Source organism: Hyalella azteca, unplaced genomic scaffold, assembly GCF_000764305.2.
Source record: "Hyalella azteca isolate HAZT.00-mixed unplaced genomic scaffold, Hazt_2.0.2 contig15162, whole genome shotgun sequence".
Lineage (NCBI taxonomy): Eukaryota > Metazoa > Arthropoda > Malacostraca > Amphipoda > Hyalellidae > Hyalella > Hyalella azteca.
Window position 1 is genome coordinate 132,034 of NW_025945022.1, and position 21,872 is coordinate 153,905.

Consider the following 21,872-nt stretch of genomic DNA (forward strand, 5'->3'; position numbering starts at 1 on the left):
TTGTGACACTCCTACGAAGTGTGGGACTCTGTGGGAGGATGACATAATTATATACATACACCTGCTGCATGCACTGCGGCCATGCGGACGTGTTAGTGAACGCGCGTTGCATTCTTGACGAGAACCGTATCCGTGTATCATTTATTTTATGCCTCGTTGATTACTCACACTTCATGTCATGAATATGCATTAAGATTGTACGGTCACAATTTCCGTATGACACTCATTTCTCGTTGATTTATTCACATTTCATGTCATCAGTGTGGATTAGGATAGTCAGCCACCATGCGTGTTACCGATATGTTATTGTCTCGTATTTTTTTATGAATATGTAGTAGGATACTACGGCCACTATCTTGGTTACGCTATTTTTTGTATTTTATGTTATCGTTTCTTTAATGTGGACTTTTTAGGCAGTTAATTTTTGATTTGGTTATAGGTACGTACCTCAAATGTAGGAGATTGTTTATAATTTATAGTTGTGTGGTTGATATTGTATTTTTTTATACGTGACCTGATGCCTGCGCTGTTGATGCTATGCTGTTGTTATACGTGACCTGATGCCTGCGCTGTTGATGCTATGCTGTTGTTATACGTGACGTGATGCCTGCGCTCTTGATGCTATGCTGTTGTTATACGTGACCTGATGCCTGCGCTGTTGATGCTCTAATGTTGTTATTATACTGTGCAATACTATTGTTTTATTGTTCATGTTGGTCGTTTCCTACTCGCATTAGTGGTAATTGAGACGAGGTTCCTTTTTTTTTGTATGCAATTTCAAAAGCATTTTCGTGTGTACGGTTGTTAAGCACCTTAAGTATATAGAGGTGCACTGTTCAGTGATGTACAACATCGTGACTCGAGGCCACACTATGCTATTATGTCTTGCATCTATTGACTTTAACTTGAGTAGTTGTTGTCCAAACGATGGTCGTTTGCGCGCCGGTCGTCACGACTGCGTGGCTTGCACCATTGTTTTGGGGCTGAAAATAGCAGCAGCAGCAGCACCTTCACTCTAATTACGCGTACCCATTATTGCAAGTAAACAGCTCTGCCTTTGCTGTGTACAGTAGAAGTTTCCTTAGAGTTACTTCGTTTCAAGCTTCGTAATAACAGGGACCTGGAAAAAATTGCCTTGCTCACGAGGAGGGTTAACTGCTCGCTGCCCTATACCTAACGCGTACTATAGATAATGGGAGGTCGGCTTCAAACTTTGCATTGATATATTGGCTTTTGGTTCACGAGATTGTTTATTGCGAGCTTAAAAAGTTTCATGAGCTAGACTTTATGCTACCTGTTCAGTGCTAGACACCATGTCCCATACATCGATGTTATGTAAACATACTTGACTACGAAAATTATTTACCAGATCATTTGTTAAAAGATTCTATGCTAACATGATGCTTCAGGAAATGACAGCAATTTTTTCAGGAAACGATTTTATGATGTTTTGTGTGTATTCTTCTCAATGCACATAGAAATTCATATGCGAATCGAATGGAATGGGAATTTGAATGCGAATCTAATGATATTTCAGGATTCATAACCATCACAAAAGTGACCCTTTGAGGCGGCAAACTTGTGGAGTTTGTAATGCAGGTTTCGTGGAGGCTCATCGACCTGCAGATCGCTATACGCTTGATGGACATTATCGATGTTTGGGCCTTGTTTGTGCGTACGCCGTCTAGCTCGGCCGTAATACGCATCAACTCTCACTTTGGTCGTTAATAAAAACGTATTCCCAGACACGCTATCAGCCACTGAAAAGCGGTTTTGTCCTTTCCATTTTATGTGTTATTAGTTTCAATAATTTCTTCTATTTTCTGTGGGGATAAGTCAAATAAAGAAGATGCTGACGTGTCTCTACGTTAAGTAATGGTAACTATCTAAACTTGCTGAAGTATATACACGTAGTTCAAGTACACGTAGCGGCCAACTTCTCGTCTCTGATGGGCGGGTTTAGTCGTAAAACCCGTCAGTCATTGACTGATGGACTAACGAACTCGTTTTACAGTTTTTATTAGTATGATCACAGTTTCACATGCTGGGTGCCTATGGCTACCGCGAGAGGGGTATTTAATTTCGAAACTTCGAACGTGCATCTAACTCGACGGTAACGGAATACGCTTGTCTACTAGCGGCCAGCCCGAGTTTTTATGCTGGATGTAATTTAATGACGAGTAATTTGATGTCTGCCACAATATTTAACAATTTATGATGTGCTACATAGAAGAGAGTTGCATTGCCATTTATGTTAAAACGCCGGTTCCGAAAGTTTTTTTTTAAGTAAGTATTTACTGCATATATCATGGGCGAAGAGCATGTTACCTCTTCAGAAATGCTGTCAAATTTTATTTTACTGAATTTAAACACTTGTATACTTATAGTGTTTTGCCGTACCGTTACCCACTATCCATGATGGAAATATTCCCCCATTTGTAAAGTGATGGCTTAAAATACTATAATTTTTATAATCATATTTCTCATAATTTTTTTATTTTTAAGTTCTGTGGTGAACTCTGGTGCAATATTGTAATCATCTTAATTTATCATATTCATTATAATTATTTAACCGCTCTTTTAGCTTATAAACAGGCTAAAACGGGCCATTTTAGCAATTACGCTGGTCGAAAAGAATTAGTAAAACGGCTCACTTCTACAGTCTGAAAAATTCATAATAGGTAATACATCTGAAGGATGTATATTCAAATTCATCATTTCACAACATATCAATAGTCCGCAGTAAATTATTTTTAGTCATCAATCCGCATGAAATTTTCATGTTGCAATTGTGTATGTATAGGCAACATACATCGAAAAGGGCATGCGCTCGCATTGCAGATATGAAAGAATTGCGAGCCTCCCCGAGTCTCCCTGTCCGCCATAAGCCACGTATAGTATCAGGCCCCTCATGCATCTTAATGAGCGCATCGGAACTTCCAGTTTTGAGAGTTTGTTTTTCAGAGCTTCAGGCTTCTGTGAAATATTTCCGAGCTCCGCGGTGCTAATATAAACAAATGCGGTAGGAAAGATACTCCGGCAGCGAAGCTTTACTGAATATTTGCCGTGACCGAGCGAGCGGAAACCCCTGTGATCTGCTGACAGGTTCGTTACGCATATAATCCATGCAAAGATTTTTTTTGCAAGGGGTGTGTGCAAAAAAATCATGCACAAGTACCACATAGATTAAAAATAATAATAAATAAACTATTAATCTTATTACTGATTCTTACCGACTTTACTATGTATTTTAGAACAACTCTAGTCTTCACTTTGGCTGGCATTTCAATCAATACTACTCGATGCTGCGGTCACGTCTCATTGTTGCAAATCATAGCCGCCCTTAGCACCAACCGAGAGCCGGCCGACGCTGATAGGAGACTACAGAGCTCATATGCAGACGTGATTCATTTGTTTCAAGAGATCTCTAGGAGCTTTCAAATGCTTATAAGTAATGGGGTAGTTTCAACTAATCTTGTGAATAGCATCTCTTCAGAGTACTACAAAGAAGCCTTTGAGTTCCCTTATCCAGAAATGAGATATGTATCTCCTTTCATATATAAGTGAATGTTGAAGTCTTAGCAGTTTTTGCGCTGCATAATATTTTGATAATTATAGATCTTGAATAAAGAGGCCATTTACGATCGTGCTCCCAGTTATGCATAATATACATAGGTAGGTATATCATTGGATACGGTTGGATGTACTGAATATCAGAACATCACGTGGGTTTGAATGCGTTTATCTTCATTATGATCACTGGGATGACTAAATGTTAGTTATAAATCACGAACACCTTGAAGAGGCTAAAATCCTTCATTTTTATTTAGTTTAATATTATCATGATTTAATATTAAATTATCGTTGTTTAGAAACTTCGCTCCTTTCTTTACATCTGCATTGTTTCTGCATTTGCTATATATTCATGCCCAATAATGTCTGCTCTGACTAAGCGTGTTGTTTATAAACTAAGCAAGTTAGTTTTTAAACATCATTGTGTGTTCTTGAGTTGGCAAGGAAAATAAATAATGTTAATCAGTATATTGTTGTTTGGCAATTGAACAGACATTGCGACAATCAAGGCACAATTGAAGGACCCGCTGCTATGCTTGCACAATTGGTTGCAAGTGTGGCTCGACTGTGCTCAATTTATCCATTCTACATTCAATAAAATAGACGTGTCATATAGTCCAAATGCCAACTAGTGACACTTACTTACTTACATCACCAGCATACAATGAGCTGACGTAGCAATGAGAGGCTCTTTTGCTAAGCCAAGCTGAGTCATGATGATTCATACCAGGACAAAGACGTGCATCGCTGTTTGGACAATGACCCTCTAATTTTGTTGAGTGTATAAGCGCTGTTTGGTGCGTGTTTACGTTATTTTTATTTGTGTCGCTGCTGGTGAAGCTTTTGTGCGGTTATAAAAACTTTTCTTTATTCGTACTTTGATGGCATGTAGCGAGTGTGCGCTCATATAGTGGGTCATAGTTTCCAAATAGTGACACACTTTATGCATGACACACTTTATGCATGTAGCACTGATACGCCTTTTCCGAGTCAAACTGCATGGACTACAGGATGACTCACAAATTGGCAATTGTACATCGCTATTTGGACGTGTGTTATAAAATAGTGTTTTTATGTAAAGTAGCATGGTCGTAAATGTGCTAAGCTTGGAAATGTGAAGAAAACGCGTGGCTCGCCAGGTATTAGAAGTAAATGTTTTGTTTATGTATATCGGACAATGGTAGTTTGTACTGCAAATATATACAAACTCTAAGAAGTAATTAGAACATGTATGTGTGTATGTTTATGTCATTTGTTAATTCATTCTCAATAGTAAAGATGAATTGCGGGTGATGGTGTGCGTCAAATCTTTGATGTTTTCCATTAATAGTGACTCACTTTCGGTTCCACATGGTGAATGATGACTCACTTTTGATACCACATAGTGACACAGTTTAGGTCCCGCTTTGCGGATGATGACTCACGTTAGGTCCCACATGGATAGTGACTCACTTTCGGTTGCACGTGGTGTACGGTGACTCACTTGGGTTTCTATATACAAGTTTCTGATGATGCAGCGCTTCGACTGTGAGCTGTAGATTGCTCGGGTGCAACTCAAAGTATTTTAAAATTATCTTCGCGATTTTTCATTGCGCGCAAATCAGCATTCAAAATATTTCTATAAGACTCGCAGAAATGAGTAAGCTTTGATATAATATGTACTTTTGATGAGGTGCAATTTGATTTGATGGATACATTTGTTGAGCTACAATTGTATCCAGAAATATTGATTTAATGATCCTCAACTTGATGGCCTTCACTTCATGTGGGGCATGAAAAATTTGTGAAGATTGTGTGTGTTGTGTTTCTTGTGTGTTATGTGTTTCTTGCACCGCTTAACTTGTCACAAATTCGAATGAGCATCATACGAGTACACATCATAGGAGTACACATCACACGAGTACACATCACACGAGTGCACATCACACGAGTGCACATCACACGAGCACACATCACACGAGTGCACATCACACGAGTGCACATCACACGAGCACACATCACACGAGTACACATCACACGAGTACACATCACACGAGTACACATCACACGAGTACACATCACACGAGTACACATTACACGAGTACACATCATACGAGTACACATCACACGAGTACACTCACCCAACCGGCGCTGAGTGGCTGAGAAACTGCTAGACTCTTGGCCCACAGACCCTTAGCAGGTAGACCCTTAGTCCAGACTCCAGAGGCCATTAGCAAATAGACCGTTTGCAGATAGACTCTAGGCTGACATTCGGACAACTGAAACCTGCCGACAAATTAAGCCGACAGACTCCTAGCCGACCGGTCTTGAAACCGACAGACGTTAAACGAAGTCTTCAAAAATCTGTTAAGTCAGTAGGTACAGTAATTTGTACAGTAAGCTTGTACCAGGTTTGGGCTTTTCCTTATTTTCTCTGGTTATTAAATAAAGTACATACATTCCCTCCTTGCTAAAATAAATTTTAGAATTCTAAGTGTATAATTTTTAAATTAATTAGAATTATTTTTGCTTAACAAATAGCCCAAGATTTTGTAATAACATTTCGTGTATAATTTTATTACAGAAATGTATCCCATGTCGCCTTGCAACTGTATTATGCATGCATTACCTATCCGTCTGTGACAGCTGTCACTTAGAATCACTCAACTGCTATACAGAATTAACTTGCCCAGTTTCGACTACTGTAGGGAAGAAATGCTAAGGCATCAATATGTTTCTTATTCAATGAAAATATTGATGGCGACTTACGGCATGTGATTATGCCCGAATATCTTCTCTATTAGAGATGTCTTCGGTGATAAGGAACCTACAACGATATATCCAAAATTCCCCTGGCTGAAGAAAATATTTCTGGTGATCGAAAAATTCTGTGAAGTTGCTAGCGGTGTCTTACCATGAGGCTGAAAATCCGCGGTGCTGTGGTGGGCTGCTGTGTGGCAGTGCTGCTCACCACTGCACTGCTGTGGCTGCGGTGCCACGCAGACTCTGCGTCACTGCACAGTCGCCACAGCAGCAGCAGCAGCGCTGAAGCTCAACAACAGCAGCGCAGACAACCTCTGCAGACACGACTGCACCACACGGCTCTCCCACAGGTCTGTGCACTCAGAGATATAAGGTGATTTTGTCCAAATAGCCATGCAGTTTTTGCACTTGTGTAGGTCACCCTGACCTAATTTTGCATGGCAAAATGGTGCATCAGTGCTACGTGCAGAAAATGTGTCACTGTTTGGACAATATGACCCATTTATTTTGCTAGATGCATCTAGATTATTCTGCCTTACAAACCGTATCTTTTATTTATCTGCTCAATCCATAAATTATCCAAAAAATTTAAATCAAAGGAAACTCCTTGAAAAAAACGTATTATTATTTTTTCTTTTTGTACTGATGATAGATGGTGCTGGCATGGGAAAGGTTTTCAGTGAAAATATGGAGAATTTGCTTTGCGTTTTCTTTGCTTATAAGTTATTACCTGATCTTTTAGTGTTGGATTTTTCCTTTAAAATATTCTGGGTACAGAAATTATTGTAACAGTTTAGCCAAACATTATATAGCGTATACAGTATATTTTTATAAATCATTGATTTTTTTTTAAACAAAACGTTTAGATTAATAGATTTTTACTCATAATTTCTTTACTGTAACTAATTTCATGTTGTACATAAAGTCTCTTTCTACAAGAATCCATTGATCCTTGTAAAATCCTGTTAACAAAAAGATAACCAGGAACTCTGCCTTATTTCACCGTTTTTTCGAACAGTGTAAGGTAGCAACCCCTTATACGATTCCTATTGGTCACGTAGAATGATGAACAGAAGGCCTCGAAGCAAAAGCATTGTAGGCCGGTAACCTTTAATGTAATGAATATGGCAGGCCAGAATTACAGGTGAGCCTTCGTGCAGAGCCTCACTCTCCTTAATGCAGTGCAGCGACTCGTTAATTAGACGGTGACTCGCGAGCAGTGCACTGAGAAAAATGTGTGGGTCTTGATGAACATTTAAAGTTCAGTTAATATTGAAGGGTTAAAAGCGATATGATGCCAGTCATAAGTCAGTGTGACCCACTAATGGGCATTTGAGTGGAAAAAGTGCAGCGCTATTTGGACACGGTTGACTCATCTAAGTGAGTCATTCAGACCCACCCATTTGTCTCAGTGTGATGTGAGCTTGCTTGCACGATGGCACGAAGTCACCAAACAATTTCTCGTGCACTCCAGTCACTTCGTGACAATTTTAAAATTCGACAATTGCGACGGTATCACGCAGACTCTAGTGCCACGCTAACTGTTGCCGTAAGTTGAAGCAGTTGCCACTTTAACGTCGTTTTGTCATGGTATGTTGCCATGCGCGTTACTGTCTGGCATTTATTTTAACGCGGTCACCAGGCTCTGTTTCATGCCGCCGGTGAGGTCGATATATATAATTATTCGTCATAATTGTCTCTGCAAATGAACTTGCTCTTTATGATGAATCGTCTTTTGTTGATAGGTTATTTAGAGTACTTTAAGTTGAAAATTTTAGTAAATTTTGCATTTCATATTAACTCTTCATTTTTTATCACAAAGACGATAAACAGGGAAAAATTGTTGGCAATTAGGAATATATTTTCCAATTGATAGTAGCGTTGGTTTAAGCAAATTTTCAATGCAAATGACACGTATGAAAAATAAGGATAATCAGTTTTAGGTATGCTTTTAAAGTCTTCATCTACTTTTGCAGTTTCTAAGTCCACCTAAAGAAAAATTCGGTCACCAAATCAGTGCATGCTGCTACATTATTCTCGCTTTTGCCTGAAATGCTATTATTTTTCATTTTATTTTTTTCAGTATTGTAAGACCGCATTTTTTTTACCGCGCATATCTTACACTCAGAGAAATGAAAAGATTCTCGTATAAAAAGCAATTTAGTTTTTGCTCTTTCGTATGTCATTATTATGACTTAGTTTGGACCGTCAACAGCGCCGCGTATCAGTGCATTCCGCTTGCGCTATGGGTATAGAATGCGTGTCATTATTTGGTGAACATTGCCCATTCATTTTTCCGAGTATACTGACAAATCCTGTTGAATTTTTGGGGGTTTTCTCTAACGCGGCTCCTTTCTCCCGCATTTCAGTACCCGGGAGTTGGGATCGTTGACGTTGTAGAAGACGAAGACTACGGCACCGACGAGCTCGACGACGACAGCGAGAGCGAGACGATCGCCGAACCTGCGCAGCCTCGCGCTGCTCTTGTAAGAAATTGTATTTTTACTGACATTTTTACATTCTGATCAAGTTTGGGTATTATGTTCTTTGATAATACGTTTTCAGATTGTTGTAAATTCTCGTGCATCGAGGGTTTTTTACGATACTTCATGAGAGGTATTGAAGGCTGAATATTTTCGAAATATTGCAGGCCGGCGCTCAACTAAATATTAAAGGCTGATTAACATCAAGATATTGTAGGCGGAATAGTCTCGAGATATTGTTGGCTGAATATTCTATATATATTGTAAGCTGAATATTCTCGAGATGTTGTAGGCAGAATATTCTCTAAATAATGTAGGCTGAATATCCTCGATATGTTGTAGGCTGAATATTCTCTAAATAATGAAATGATGTAGGCTAAATATCCTCAAGATGTTGTATAGGCTGTTGAGTTAAGAGATGTGGCCAACAGACAGGTGTGGTGCCAGTGCCGTGCATCATCAACCAGCGCACCACAGTCAACTGCCGGCGCGATGACACCGAAGTCTACGTACCATTCTCCTTTCTGAAGCAATATTTTGAGGTACGAGGCCTTGTATAGAGCATATAATAGTAGTTTTTACTTTTTAGATACAATGCTATCTGGAGTACTGCAAAAATAATAGATTTTGATGTCGAAGATGTTCATATATAAGAACAAGGTTTTTGTATGTAACCTGAATATCTTATCTTGATATTAGGAACTAAATGGCGTATCGTGCAAGTAATTTTCCGTATTTCATTCCATTTTCATGGAATCACTCGACTATTAGTAATTCACATGGATAGCAATAGCTTGTCCAAACAACGTGCCCATTAGTATACATTTTATAATCCCTATTGTGAAATACTCAAATATTATTCAACGACTTAACCATTACTACGTGAATATATCATCAATTCCTAGAAAAATCTCTTGGTAATGATTAATTTTATTTTGTTACTTCTTGGCTCAATCATTGTATTATTTGCGCGGCATTATTTCCCTGTCTTCTAAGATGAACTCCTTCCAGTATCACATTAATATTTATATTATATAAGATTCATTTAAGGTTTTAAGGTAAACTCACAGCATCGCAACGCAATGCAAGTTTTCCCGCATTATTTATTGTATTATATAAGATTAATTTACCAAGGTTTTAAGGTAAAATATTCACAGTATCGCAACGCAATGCAATGTTTTCCCGCAATGTTTAGTTGTTTCTGCCTTAGGTATACGGATCACTGGAGGCAAGAGGCAGCAAGCTCCTGAACAGAAACATTTCTACCACCGACGGCGATGGTACAGAAGAAGCGCCAAGTGAAGTGTTCGTATGGCAGCACTCAACCAGCAAGGTGTTCGAGCCCGCACTCCCGTACTCCCCCTACGGCGCCTTCCTCAACTTCCAGCTCTACAACGTCGAGTCCCGCGACCGCGTTAAATGCGTCAGCGCTAAAGATGGTGCGTATTTTCGTCATTCGGATTATCAATAAGAGAAATCAGTGGGTCATTTGTTCAAATTGTGACGCATCTTCTACACGTAGTAGTAATCATAAGCCCCGTTTGTTAAATGCGTCAGCGCTAAAGATGGTCAGTATTTTCATCGTTCGGCTTATCACTAATATAAATCATTGGGTCATCTGTTCAAATTGAGACACGTGTTCTACACGTAGTAGCACTGATAAGCCCCTTTTGGGGTCAGGGTTGCCCACATATGGACAAGAATCGTATTGCTATTTTCACAAAGTCTCTTTGTTTTTCTCAGTGTAACGGAAATTCTTAATATACTTGGATTATTTCAGCTTATAATTTAATCCTCGTTATTTCACGCTAAACGTTTGTGATGGAATTACAATTTTAACAATTAAAAAAATACAATTTATTTATATATTTCTCGACAAATTTGTGAACGTCTGCAATCTTGTTCCATCGCTGTTCTATTTTGTTGTAGAAAAGAGTATAGTATAATAGAGTATAAAGTAGTCCCTATGCATAATAATGTAATGTGTGACCCAGTTCTTAAATTTACGCCGATGTTCAAAAATATATTGCCTTGAGAAATTTCCCAAGTTTTAATAATGTTTGAGCCAATCAAATTGCAATATAATTGATCCCTTTGTTAGGTCGCATCATGTACAATTAATTCATTTACAATGTTTGTTTTACTTACGAACTATTAAGCTTATAATAATTCCGATAACATGGTTATTTATTGTATTCATACCTGCATTACATAATTAAATGTTAGAACAATGACTTTTCTCGCGACCGCTGATTTTATAATATTTTATCACCTGTACAACGCCATTAAAAATGTCAAATATTCGAAGTTTTGTACATGTGTCGATTCAATGAAAGGTTTCATACTTGTATGACTATATTGAAAGCTAAACTAATCAATATTTTTACCGATACAAATCCATTTTAACCTAAATAAATTAAACATTGGGTAATTAATTAAAATTAGAAATTAATTTTTTCCTCTAGGAGTGCCGATATCGACGCAGTGGCAGAGCAGCGGCCACACATACCCCATCCAGATCGCGCAGTTCGGCCTCTCCCATTACTGCAAGCTCCTCGCGGGGGACAAGCCTAAGCGGTGGGCAGCTCTGCATCATGATATTCTTACGCTTTATTGTACCATAAAATAATATACGCTCAAAGTATTATACTCTAAAAATATTATACTCTAAAATATTATACGCTCAAAGTATTATACTATAAAAATTGTAAACTCTAAAAAATGTATGGGTCATGTTATCCAAATAGTGACACACCATATTACTCTCAGCGCGAGCAGAGAGAGGACGAAGCACTGATACGAACTTTTTCCGAGAAAATGTGGGTCAGGATGACCTACTAAAGGGCAAAAAGTGCATCGATATTTAGACAGTTTCTGAGTTTATAGTTTTCATCACTCACTCCAGTGCTCATAGCGATTTATTGACATTTTTCCATGTTATGTCCCCTTGAACATCCCAAGTCCGTAGACCATGGCTTACAGTGGGTGCAAAAAGTATGCGACACAAAGGAAAAACTTAATTTAATTAAAGCCTATCCAATAAAATAACGTGAAGAGAGACTATTCTAATGTAAATTTGCATGGGAAATACAAATATTATATCAAAACAACAATATCATTGAATATTGACTTGATAATTGCAATTTTGTAAAAATTAAAGCTTTACTTGAATAAATTTTTTTCCTTTGTGTCGGATACTTTTGCACCCACTGTATGTCGCTTAGCCGTTGCCTACTTTGAGGTCTGCATATACACTGTATGGGTTTCCACTGTGATCCCTTTATGATGCATAAATGGCTAGGATTGCAATTGAAGGAGTTGTTATTATAATTTGTAAGAGATATCGTAATTTAAATTAAATGATGGTTATATGTGCATCATGTTAAAGCAACGTTGCTGCACGTTTCGCCTACAAGTTAGGCTTACGATTTCAGTAATATTGTTACTGGAAAGTGAACGGACGGTTCAAATAGTTTATCTAAGTAAATATTATATTACGCTGAAACTGCACTGCATATTTATACGTTATTCCGTTTTATTTTGTTTGACAGGACGTTGCTAGAGGACGGACAGAGCGCGATATCCGCGTGGCAGGTTGCTGGTGCCGGGAGCCGCATCGGCCGCGTCACCGACTCCGTCAGGAAGAACAAAGTTCTGCGCTACAGAGCGAACGGTGTGTACGCTGTAGAAATTCTAAACTTGCTTAGGTACACGTAGCGGCCCAAGTACACGTAGCAACCCAAGTACACGTAGCGGCCCAAGTACACGTAGCGGCCCAAGTACATGTAGCGGCCCAAGTACACGTAGTGGCCACTTGATTAAAATTGAATCTCAGTTTGGCACTTGATTAAATATTTGCCTCAGAGTGCGGTGACTTTGGCAAGCCCTCTGGGGTAATGCGTCCGTATGAGTTGCCGAATCTATAATTTTGGAGCTTAATGAAAGTTGCGTTTCAGTTTGGCACTTGAAGTTGCACTTCAGATTGTAGTAGCACTTGCTTAAAGTTTTATTCAAGGTTACACTTATTTAAAGCTTTATATCAGTTTATCACTTCTTTAAATGTATACCTCAGAGTGCGGGGACTCCGGCAAGCCCTCAGGAGGAGTGCGTCTAAGCCTGCCCATGACGCTGAGCTCTGAGCAGCTCACGCTCTCCCTGGACTGGTTCGTACAGCGCGGCTCTTCCCTCACGATCGCCTTCGTCGTCAGGGAAAAGACGCAGCTTGCCTTCTACGTCAGATACCTGCCCTCTGATGACCTGCTCTGGACCAAGGTAATGTGGCAGTCGTGGCAATGTTGATAACGTATTTTAATAGTTTTTTACTATGCGATGAATACATGCTAGTAAATTTTATTAAACAATTCAGTGAAAACTCATTCTTCAGTGAAATAACTCTTACTATACGCCAAATGCATGCTAAGAAAGTTCCATTATGTAAATAAAGTAAAACATGCGTGCAGTCGCCACGCTCCATATACTACGGGCTGGGCCAGTCGACGGGGTGGCGGCGGTTCACAAGGAACCTGTTGGTGGACTTGCAGAAAGGACTTGCCGCCCTGCCTAAGCTTGCCAAGTCCCTGAGGAAGGTATGCAATGTAATTTGATTTATTTATTAGTTTTATCTTCTTATATTATTGTACCTGCTTATGTCAAGTCCCTGAGAAAGCTACCTATGCAGTATGATTTTACTCACGTTTAAGTTTTGTTATTTTATATCAATATACCTACTTACGTTCGTAAATCTTACTGTGCTACAACGAAAATCAGTTTCTCATTCTATATTGAAGAAATTATTTCAATTTTTTTGAGATATTCACGACTTTGACCAAAAATTAGTAACTTTTTTCATCCGTATAAAGTATCATAATTTATTTCAAGATATTCACGGATTTTGAGCAAAAATAAGTAACCCATTTTGTTTTTAATAAAATATCACAATTCTATTTCATAGCATTCATTTATTTTGACGAACGTTCTGGTGGGCCGTTGTCTGGCAGGTGACGGATTTTACCAAAAAAAATTAAGTATCACATTGCATAAAGCAATAACTATTACAATTTCTCGCTTAGATGTTCACTTATTAATACTAATTTGCAGGTAGGCCGTAGCCGCGTGCAGGTGACAGCCATCCAGTTCTGTGGCGAAGGCAAGATCGACAACCTGACGCTGTCGTCCGCCGAGCACGCCGAGCATTTCTACGCCGGGGCCGAGTGGCTGGTCAAGCATCAGGACCATAGGGGCGGCTGGCCTATCAACGTGCCGCGCTCTGTATGTCTAAACATTCTTTTATCTTATAAAGAAACATTATTTTATCAGCTGTTTACATGCTTTTGTCCTTAGTTTACATTCTTTTGTCGTCAGTTTACATTCTTTTCTCGTCAATTTACATTTTTTGCTCGTTAGTTTGCATTATTTTGTCGTCAGTTTTCATTCTTTTGTCGTCAGTTTACATTCTTTTCTTGTCATTTTATATTTTTTGCTCGTCAGTTTACATTCTTTTGTCATCAAGTTACATTATTTCGTATTTAGTTATCGTGTTTTGAGGATTATGCGACAGAAGTGTTTGCCCAGTGTTTGAATGTCATCATTATTTTTAGGTTGTTGAATATTATTATTGTCAGGTAGTTCAATATTACAATTTCTGTTTTCTGGTGGTTTAATACTATGACTATCATCAGGTGGTTGAAAATCATTGTTGTTGTTGTCAGTTGGTTCAATGTTAATACAGACGGCAGGTGGTTGATTATGTTCATTATGACTCGTTGTTGTTGTTGTCAGGTGGTTCAATTTTAAAACAGTCGGCAGGTGGTTGATTATGTCCATTATGACCAGGTTGTGAAGGACGTACTGACGCTGGAGAGCGGCTGGTATTCTGCCATGGCGCAGGGGCAGGCGATCTCGCTGCTGGTTAGGGCCGCCCACCACTCCGGCGACCAGATCTTCCTGCACGCCGCCCTCCGCGCTACACAGCTCTACCATGTCAACGCTTCCATGGGTGCGCCGTATTACTTGTATTGGTCTTGGCTTTGTGGAAATTGTTGGTAATTTTATGATGAAAAAGCTAACATCTTTCTGACGCATCGAGACCCTGAATGCAGATCTCAGAGCCACGCAGCTCTATCATGTTTAATATCTCCAGTGGTACGCTATATTGCTTTCATAATATTGAATTTTATGATTAAAAATTAGCTTTTTCTAGAAGTGTCAAGACCCTTTTACGTTAATGCGCTCCATAGAACTCAGCTATACCATGTCTATGCTATGCTTCTATGTCTGCCACGTATTGGTTGGTTTCTGTGTTTTTAAATTGTCGGTCATGAAGCATTAGAAGTGACAAAGATGCTTCATTAGAAGAAGTGTCACATTAAAGCCTTATTTACGTTGAGAAGTGACGGAAACATTTTAATCGTCTTACAAACGTAACGTGGCCCTCTGTCATTATAAAGTTTGAGACTTGTCCAGACTTTGTTGCAGTCACCCAACTGCCCCAGGCCAACGCGTTTTTGGGTAAGGCCACGACCAGACTAAAAGCCCATGGTATCACCACTGTCGCAAATATAGCTAACTTTTCATACGCCCACTACATTATACCATCAATCAGGAAAACTGGCAAAATAATAACCCTCCTGAAACCGAACAAACCCCCCACCGAAGCAGCCTCCTATAGGCCCATTACACTCCTCTGCACACCATCCAAACTTATGGAGCGTCTCAAACTCTCTATAACCACTCCTCACATTCCTATCTCACCCACACAACACGGTTACAGGACCCATCACCACTCCACCACCACATTCCTCACCAACCCAAGATGGCATTAACTCCAAGCGCCCCGCGCATCGCACACGCCTGATTACAATCAACGTTAGCAGACCTTTGAAGCCTTCCCGCGCCTCCTACTCACAGACTAAATCTACTATACAAGGCTGCATAACAACACCAAACGCTGGCTTGGCTATTGGAACTTATTATTATCATGGAAAGTAAAGTAATATATGAATAAAGAAACGGGCATGTCGCGGTTTGCTCCTGCCTATCGGTGGCCAAGTCTTCGAAAGGGACCCTTTTTTGTTGTTTATGTAACTTGGTTGGAAATTTTATTTTAAGATATATTATGGGACAAACCCACCGATATTGGATTGATTCTTTCCCGAAATCATCCTGGTAACTTATCATCTATAACTTTTTATTTATGTTTTCATTTCTCCGTTGAAATTCATGAGTTTGATATGTAAGTATTGCAATTTTAACTTCTTAAATTTCAAGGCTACGCGACATTTTTTATGAATATGTATGTAATCTTACCGCTCAAGAAACAAAACAACTTTGTTAATCGACTGATCTCTGTACATCTCATTTGGCCCATTATTATACCTTACATTTGGCTCACTATTTCAGGAGGCGTTCGTGCATACTTTCCTGGAGGCTATGCCTGGTACGAGGAATACCCCACAACGCCATCGCTTTTTGTGCTCAACGGCTTCATTTACAGTTTAATTGGACTCTTTGACCTCAAGGAGGCTCGGTAAGTTATGATGTACTAATTAGACTCTATGACCTCAAGGAGGCTCGGTAGGTAGGTGCTGAGGTGCTAATTAGACTCTATGACCTCAAGGAGTCGGCAGGTGATGTTGTACTAATTAGATTTTGACCTCATGGAGGCTCGGTAGGTCATGATGTCGCCACTAAATTGGAACTTTTTTATGACCATTATTCATTTCCCATTTGGGGAATGGTTAGAAGAAATTGTGGGTGAAGATGTTGTTTTCTTCTGTTAATTTTCACGGGTCATGAAACGGTTAGTATGTAGTAAATGTAGTAGGATTAAATATTCCTCTTTCAATTTTTTAAAGATCATGAAACAGTTGATAAGTTTATGGGTAATGTGTAATAATCCTCACCAACTTTTGAGATTTACGTATATTAGAAATGGTCTAATATAAATTTACGGGTGAGCATGTTGCTCGAAGGTGCAACAGGATTCTTTTTAATTTCTCTTCACAGTAAAGTTGTTTCAGCTCCTGCGCTTTCACTAAAAAATCCGTCCATCGTTAAATTCAGTCCAAAAACATGATTTTTAGATTTCAGTTCAATTAATTTATACCACATAACGAAGTGTTGACTCAATTTCAGTTAAATTAATTGAGAAATCTCTGCTAAGGAAAAACTTTTTATTAAATATTTCAAGAGTAAAGGTGACACTATATATATAATTGAAACTAATGCAAGTGTCGAAAGAGGTTTTTCGATCATGTCTAGGAGTCCAATTTCATTCATTCGCTTATTTCAGGCCTGGTCCGAGCACAGCCGACGCCGCTGAGCTCTACAACGTAGGGATGACGTCACTCAAGAAGCTGCTCCCACTTTTCGACACGGGATGGGGGAGCTTCTACGACCTCCGTCACTTCACCAGCCCCGTGCCTCCCAAGCCTGCACGATGGGACTACCACACGACGCACATCACGCAGCTGCTGCTGCTCGCTTCACTCGATGATGACCCCATCATCGCCTCCGTCGCGGCGCGGTGGCGGGACTACCTTAACGGCAAGCGGGCGCCCCACAACTGAACGGGCGCTGCTGTTCCCGTCAGTGGCGGGACTAACTTAGCGGCAAGCGGGCGCCCCACAACTGAACGGGCGCTGCTGTACCCGTCAGTGGCGGGACTAACTTAGCGGCAAGCGGGCGCCCCACAACTGAACGGGCGCTGCGGTACCCGTCAGTGGCGGGACGGCTTAGCGGCAAGCGAGCGCCCCACAACTGAACGGGCGCTGCGGTACCCGTCAGTGGCGGGACTAACTTAGCGGCAAGCGGGCGCCCCACAACTGAATGGGCGCTGCGGACTTATTTTCAGATCGTGCTGGAGCTCTGACATCTTGATCCCACGAGAGAAATTTCGGTATTTGTGATAAAATTCTTGAAAAATTGATTTGAATTTTTTAAACATATATCCGTTTAAACAATGAATACCTCGGTGTTGGATTTATTGGAAACGCTTTTCATGCAGTGCTGTAATTTAGAAGAAGTGAACGCACGTGCAATCCGTGGATTTTTCTTTAACAACGGTACGTAGGTATTTACCCCAAGTCTTTTTCCCCACAACGGTTGAATTTCTACCCAGTATTCATTATTGATTCTACAAATTGGAGGTGTATTATGAATATCGTATCTGAAGGCTCTATTCTTCGCAGGTTGGACAAATTTTGAGCATATATTTGTCGTATGCTTGCCCCAAACCAAAAGAACAAAAGCCGCTTTGTTTTTTTTTTTTTTCTGTGTGTTCCTGATATTATCCACAATGCGTGGTTGTGGTATTTTAGTATTGACAGTTTTTGGCTGACGTTTTTAATCACGTTTTATTTCTAAGAGCCGTTGTTGGAATGTTTCCAGCAGCGCTGATGTGAAATTTAGTTATGAGATTACCTTTTTGAACTCTGAGCGTAAAATAGCTTCCAAGGCATAGTAGATTCCCATTGAAAATTAATGAACTATTAACTCGAGTCGCTGTCATTTCGGTTGCTCAAGACTATGAATAATGGCAACTATTATCAGAAAGTTGAATTGTAGGAAAGTTTTAAATAATGCAAACTATTATTATAAAATTAAATTCACCAAAATTTTATCATCGATAATTTATGTTCAGAACTATGTTGGTTTCTTCAGTATTTCAACTGCGGAAAGACAACAGTCTAAGCCTGGCTGAGTGCATCTTTGAGGTATACAACAGTCCTGTAGTTCATAGGAGTAATTCCTGTAGAGGTTAGTCTTCATGTGCTTCCAATACTCTTAATTACAGTTTAGGGATGACTCATCAATTTATTGTGTTTTAGACGATGTACTCATGCTTTTTCTCATGCCAAATTTCTGCTATACGGTGGCATCAATTGACATTGAACAGAACTATAACAAGTGAGTCAACTTTTACTCAATAATTTCAGGGGAATGAGTGAGATCTCACGGAGAAACTGTAGTCAACCTTCATGTACGTCAGATGATCTGAGTGTTATTGTTGTTTTGCATAGGGAAACTATCGACGTTAATTCGAAATTTAATTACCTGGTTACATTCACATTTGTTACTGCATCTGCTTGAAGATTTCTGATGCTTCTAGCTGATGCGTTGCTAATTTTTTAGAGCTTTGTGACTCTAGGTATTTTATGGCATAACTTTAACAAATAGTGAGGAAAATGTGCGAGTTACTAGTATATATGACGATTGTAAGCTCTTTAAAGAAAGTGAATGTCCTTTTCTACGAATTCGATTATTTAGGATTGTTCTATATCGACGGGAGAGTGGCTTGTATGTGCGTAATGTTGAATAATTGTGAATACGTTGATTAATTTTGCAATATTTGCTGTTTGGCGACAATCTCTGATACTTATTAGGCAGTAGACATTTGAATAATTATTTTAAGAGTTTATCAAATTAAACGTGTAAAATTTGCTCTATGCTGAGTGAATTCGTTGTCAAGAGTTCATCATTATTCACGAATATTTGTCGAATCTCAACCTGGCGCAGTTTGCGGCCAAAATAATTAAGTAAGTTTGCTTGTTAATCTTGATCTGAAATTTTGTAGCCGCGTAGTCCGGCAATTTCGGACTCTTTGATCTCTGCTGGTTGTAAATCTACTGCGAATAATTAGTACCGGTATATATTTTAAGAGTAACGAATGAATCTCGATGATGATCCACGGGCGGGAGTGGTTCTCTAGTTGCGGTCCACTGAAGCGAGTCGTGGTTCTCTAGTTGCGGTCCGCTGAAGTGAGTCGTGGTTCTCTAGTTGCGGTCCGCTAAAGTGAGTCGTGGTTCTCTAGTTGCGGTCCGCTGAAGAGTGAATTACGTTCGCAGTGTGGGCGTGTGTGAGGGTCTGCTGCATCTTAGTTAAAGCTTCTGCTGCAAGCTCGGCTTTCTCGCAAATTTACTTTCGTCTGTTTGCTTGGGAAGTGATGTCCGAGTTTTGTGGGCAATGGGCGCCATAAAATAAGATGAAACTTGCATCGACGCTTGCCCTTCCATCTTGCTTGAGCGGAAGTTTGTCTGATAGAAGTTTATTTGATAATAAGAATTTTTTGTTCTTGTATCAATCTTATTTCAGATATCATTTGATGAAATGATATATGAATATTTGGTAACACTTTCAAACTCATTTAATACTCATCCATAATAAAATGTACATTAATTAGTTCTTTCCAGGAAATTGATTCATATATTCTCTTGTTTCGTAGAAGTAAAGCAACGACATTATTTAAAATGTAATTATTACTTATTATTTGTTTGTGGTCTGTCATCCATAGGAACGAGACGCTTAATTCTCAGCACTATTTTCCTCCGAGCTCCCGTTACCTCAGCCGGAGAATGAAAACTTTCCAGAATATATATTTTTTATCTGTATTCACTATCTACTGATCTTGATTACATAATTAACTCTCATTGTCCATTCAGCTTGATTTTTTTAATACATGCATTTAATAGTAGTTAGAATAACAATGTTATCGTGTTCAATTTATAATCATGATTCTTTGCTCAGTTAAGTTCCCCAATGGTATTCACATTAAGATTAAAATGTGTCTAATATATCTTGATCGTCGCTTAAAGTTCCTCTGGATTAATTTCTTCATTCTGTGCTACTCTTTCAGAGTTCCATAATTTTCCTGAACCTCAATGTGAGCAATGATGATCTCGTCTTTATTCGCGTTTCGTTTATTCATGGAAAAACAAAGTAATATTTTGTGAGAAACAAATTTGTGCGAGATTGTCTCAATTATTGGAAGCACTTTTCGTCCTTCCTAAGAGGCATACGATGGAATGTCACTCATTGCTTCATCAGCAACACTGATCTCCGCTGTTCTCAACATTCCTCAGGTTGTTATTAAGCCATGTTACTATTCTTTGTTTATCGGATGCGAACGTTCTGGTTGTTAGAGGTTATTTATCTTCTTTGGATGTTCGTAATCTAGCGGTTGCTGTTGGTTCGTCTCCTAAGTTTTCTGACTTCAAAGTTTCACCATTAAATTAGCTCGTCCTCTGTATTATATGTTTTAAAGTGATTGTCTAACTTCATTCTCTTGGTAGCCCACCCAAGTCATGTCTCCGATAATCATTGTTTCAATGGTCGTTTGCTGTACGTCTGATGTCAGCTTATGCGTCTCAAATATTAGTAAATTTCTGCATAATTTGTTATTTCCCAGTTTTATTACGTGCTTTAGCCATGTCTATGTTAAAGCGTCAGACTCTTCAATAAGCCTGAATTATATAGCATTGTAGTGCTAAGTTTCCTTGCTGTTAATAACGATACCTGCGTTTTCATAGTAATAAATGACTCTGTTTCTCTGGATCGAATCTCGATAGCAATTATACTCTGCATCAAAGCTTGCTTGCTGCCGCTTCTAGAATATTTTTTCACTCAAATTCCTGTATTCTGCTCCATATTTACATATAAAATACAAAAAAATATAATTATTAACGAAATATTGTCAACAATCTCGCTAGTATATAACATAGCTCTGTTCAGGCTCAGCTTTACGATAAGGTATCGGATGGCTTTCTCTGCTCACCTAACTATTCTTCCAACTGTACAGAGCTGCTCCAGTCTTCCTGTAGATTTAAATAGAATTAGTTTTGCCGAGGCTGGGGTCATGAGCTAGAATTTTGAATTTTTTTTTCGAATTTCGATTATAGCTTGTGAATTCGCTTGAGAAGTAAGGGAAAATTTTTAATTGTCTTGTATAATTCGCATATGAATGTAAAGATCTGAACTTTCAGGAGTCTAATGCTATTTTACGTTACGTTTATTTTCAATGATAATGAGAAGAAGGATGTTAGCAGGCTTTAAACCAGTGGTTCCCAAAGTGGGCGATATCGCCCCCCTAGGGGCGATGGAAGGATTTTGGGGGGCGGTAAGGAAGAAGAGGGCCGTAGGGGGGCAAGATTGTCTAACTTCATCCCCTTGGTCGCCCACCAAAGTCATGTCTCCGGTAATCATTGTTTCAATGGTCGTTTGTTGTGCGTCTGATGTCAGCTTATGCGTCTCAAATATTAGTAAATTTCTGCATAATTTCTTATTTCCCAGTTTTTTTAC

General features: G+C 39.2%; 1 protein-coding gene across 1 annotated transcript; it reads left to right on the forward strand.

Moving 5' to 3' along the window:
- Positions 1 to 6,136: 6,136 nt before the first annotated feature.
- On the forward strand, positions 6,137 to 17,518 carry LOC108678715 (D-glucuronyl C5-epimerase B). Its single transcript, XM_047884320.1, has 12 exons — positions 6,137 to 6,665; positions 8,685 to 8,801; positions 9,230 to 9,340; positions 10,009 to 10,237; positions 11,264 to 11,375; positions 12,350 to 12,471; positions 12,871 to 13,070; positions 13,259 to 13,384; positions 13,896 to 14,066; positions 14,631 to 14,793; positions 16,197 to 16,323; positions 17,089 to 17,518. The coding sequence occupies exons 1-12, from the start codon at positions 6,468 to 6,470 to the stop codon at positions 17,363 to 17,365; spliced, it is 1,953 nt and encodes a 650-aa protein (XP_047740276.1). The 5' UTR covers positions 6,137 to 6,467; the 3' UTR covers positions 17,366 to 17,518.
- The last annotated feature ends 4,354 nt before the right edge of the window (positions 17,519 to 21,872 follow it).

Coding starts and splice junctions, on each gene's coding strand:
- LOC108678715 (XM_047884320.1), top strand. CDS start 6,468: ATGAGGCTGAAAATCCGCGGTGCTGTGGTGGGCTGCTGTGTGGCAGTG. Junction 6,666..8,684: donor ACCACACGGCTCTCCCACAG/GTCTGTGCACTC, acceptor CCCGCATTTCAG/TACCCGGGAGTTGGGATCGT. Junction 11,376..12,349: donor GCGGGGGACAAGCCTAAGCG/GTGGGCAGCTCT, acceptor TTTGTTTGACAG/GACGTTGCTAGAGGACGGAC.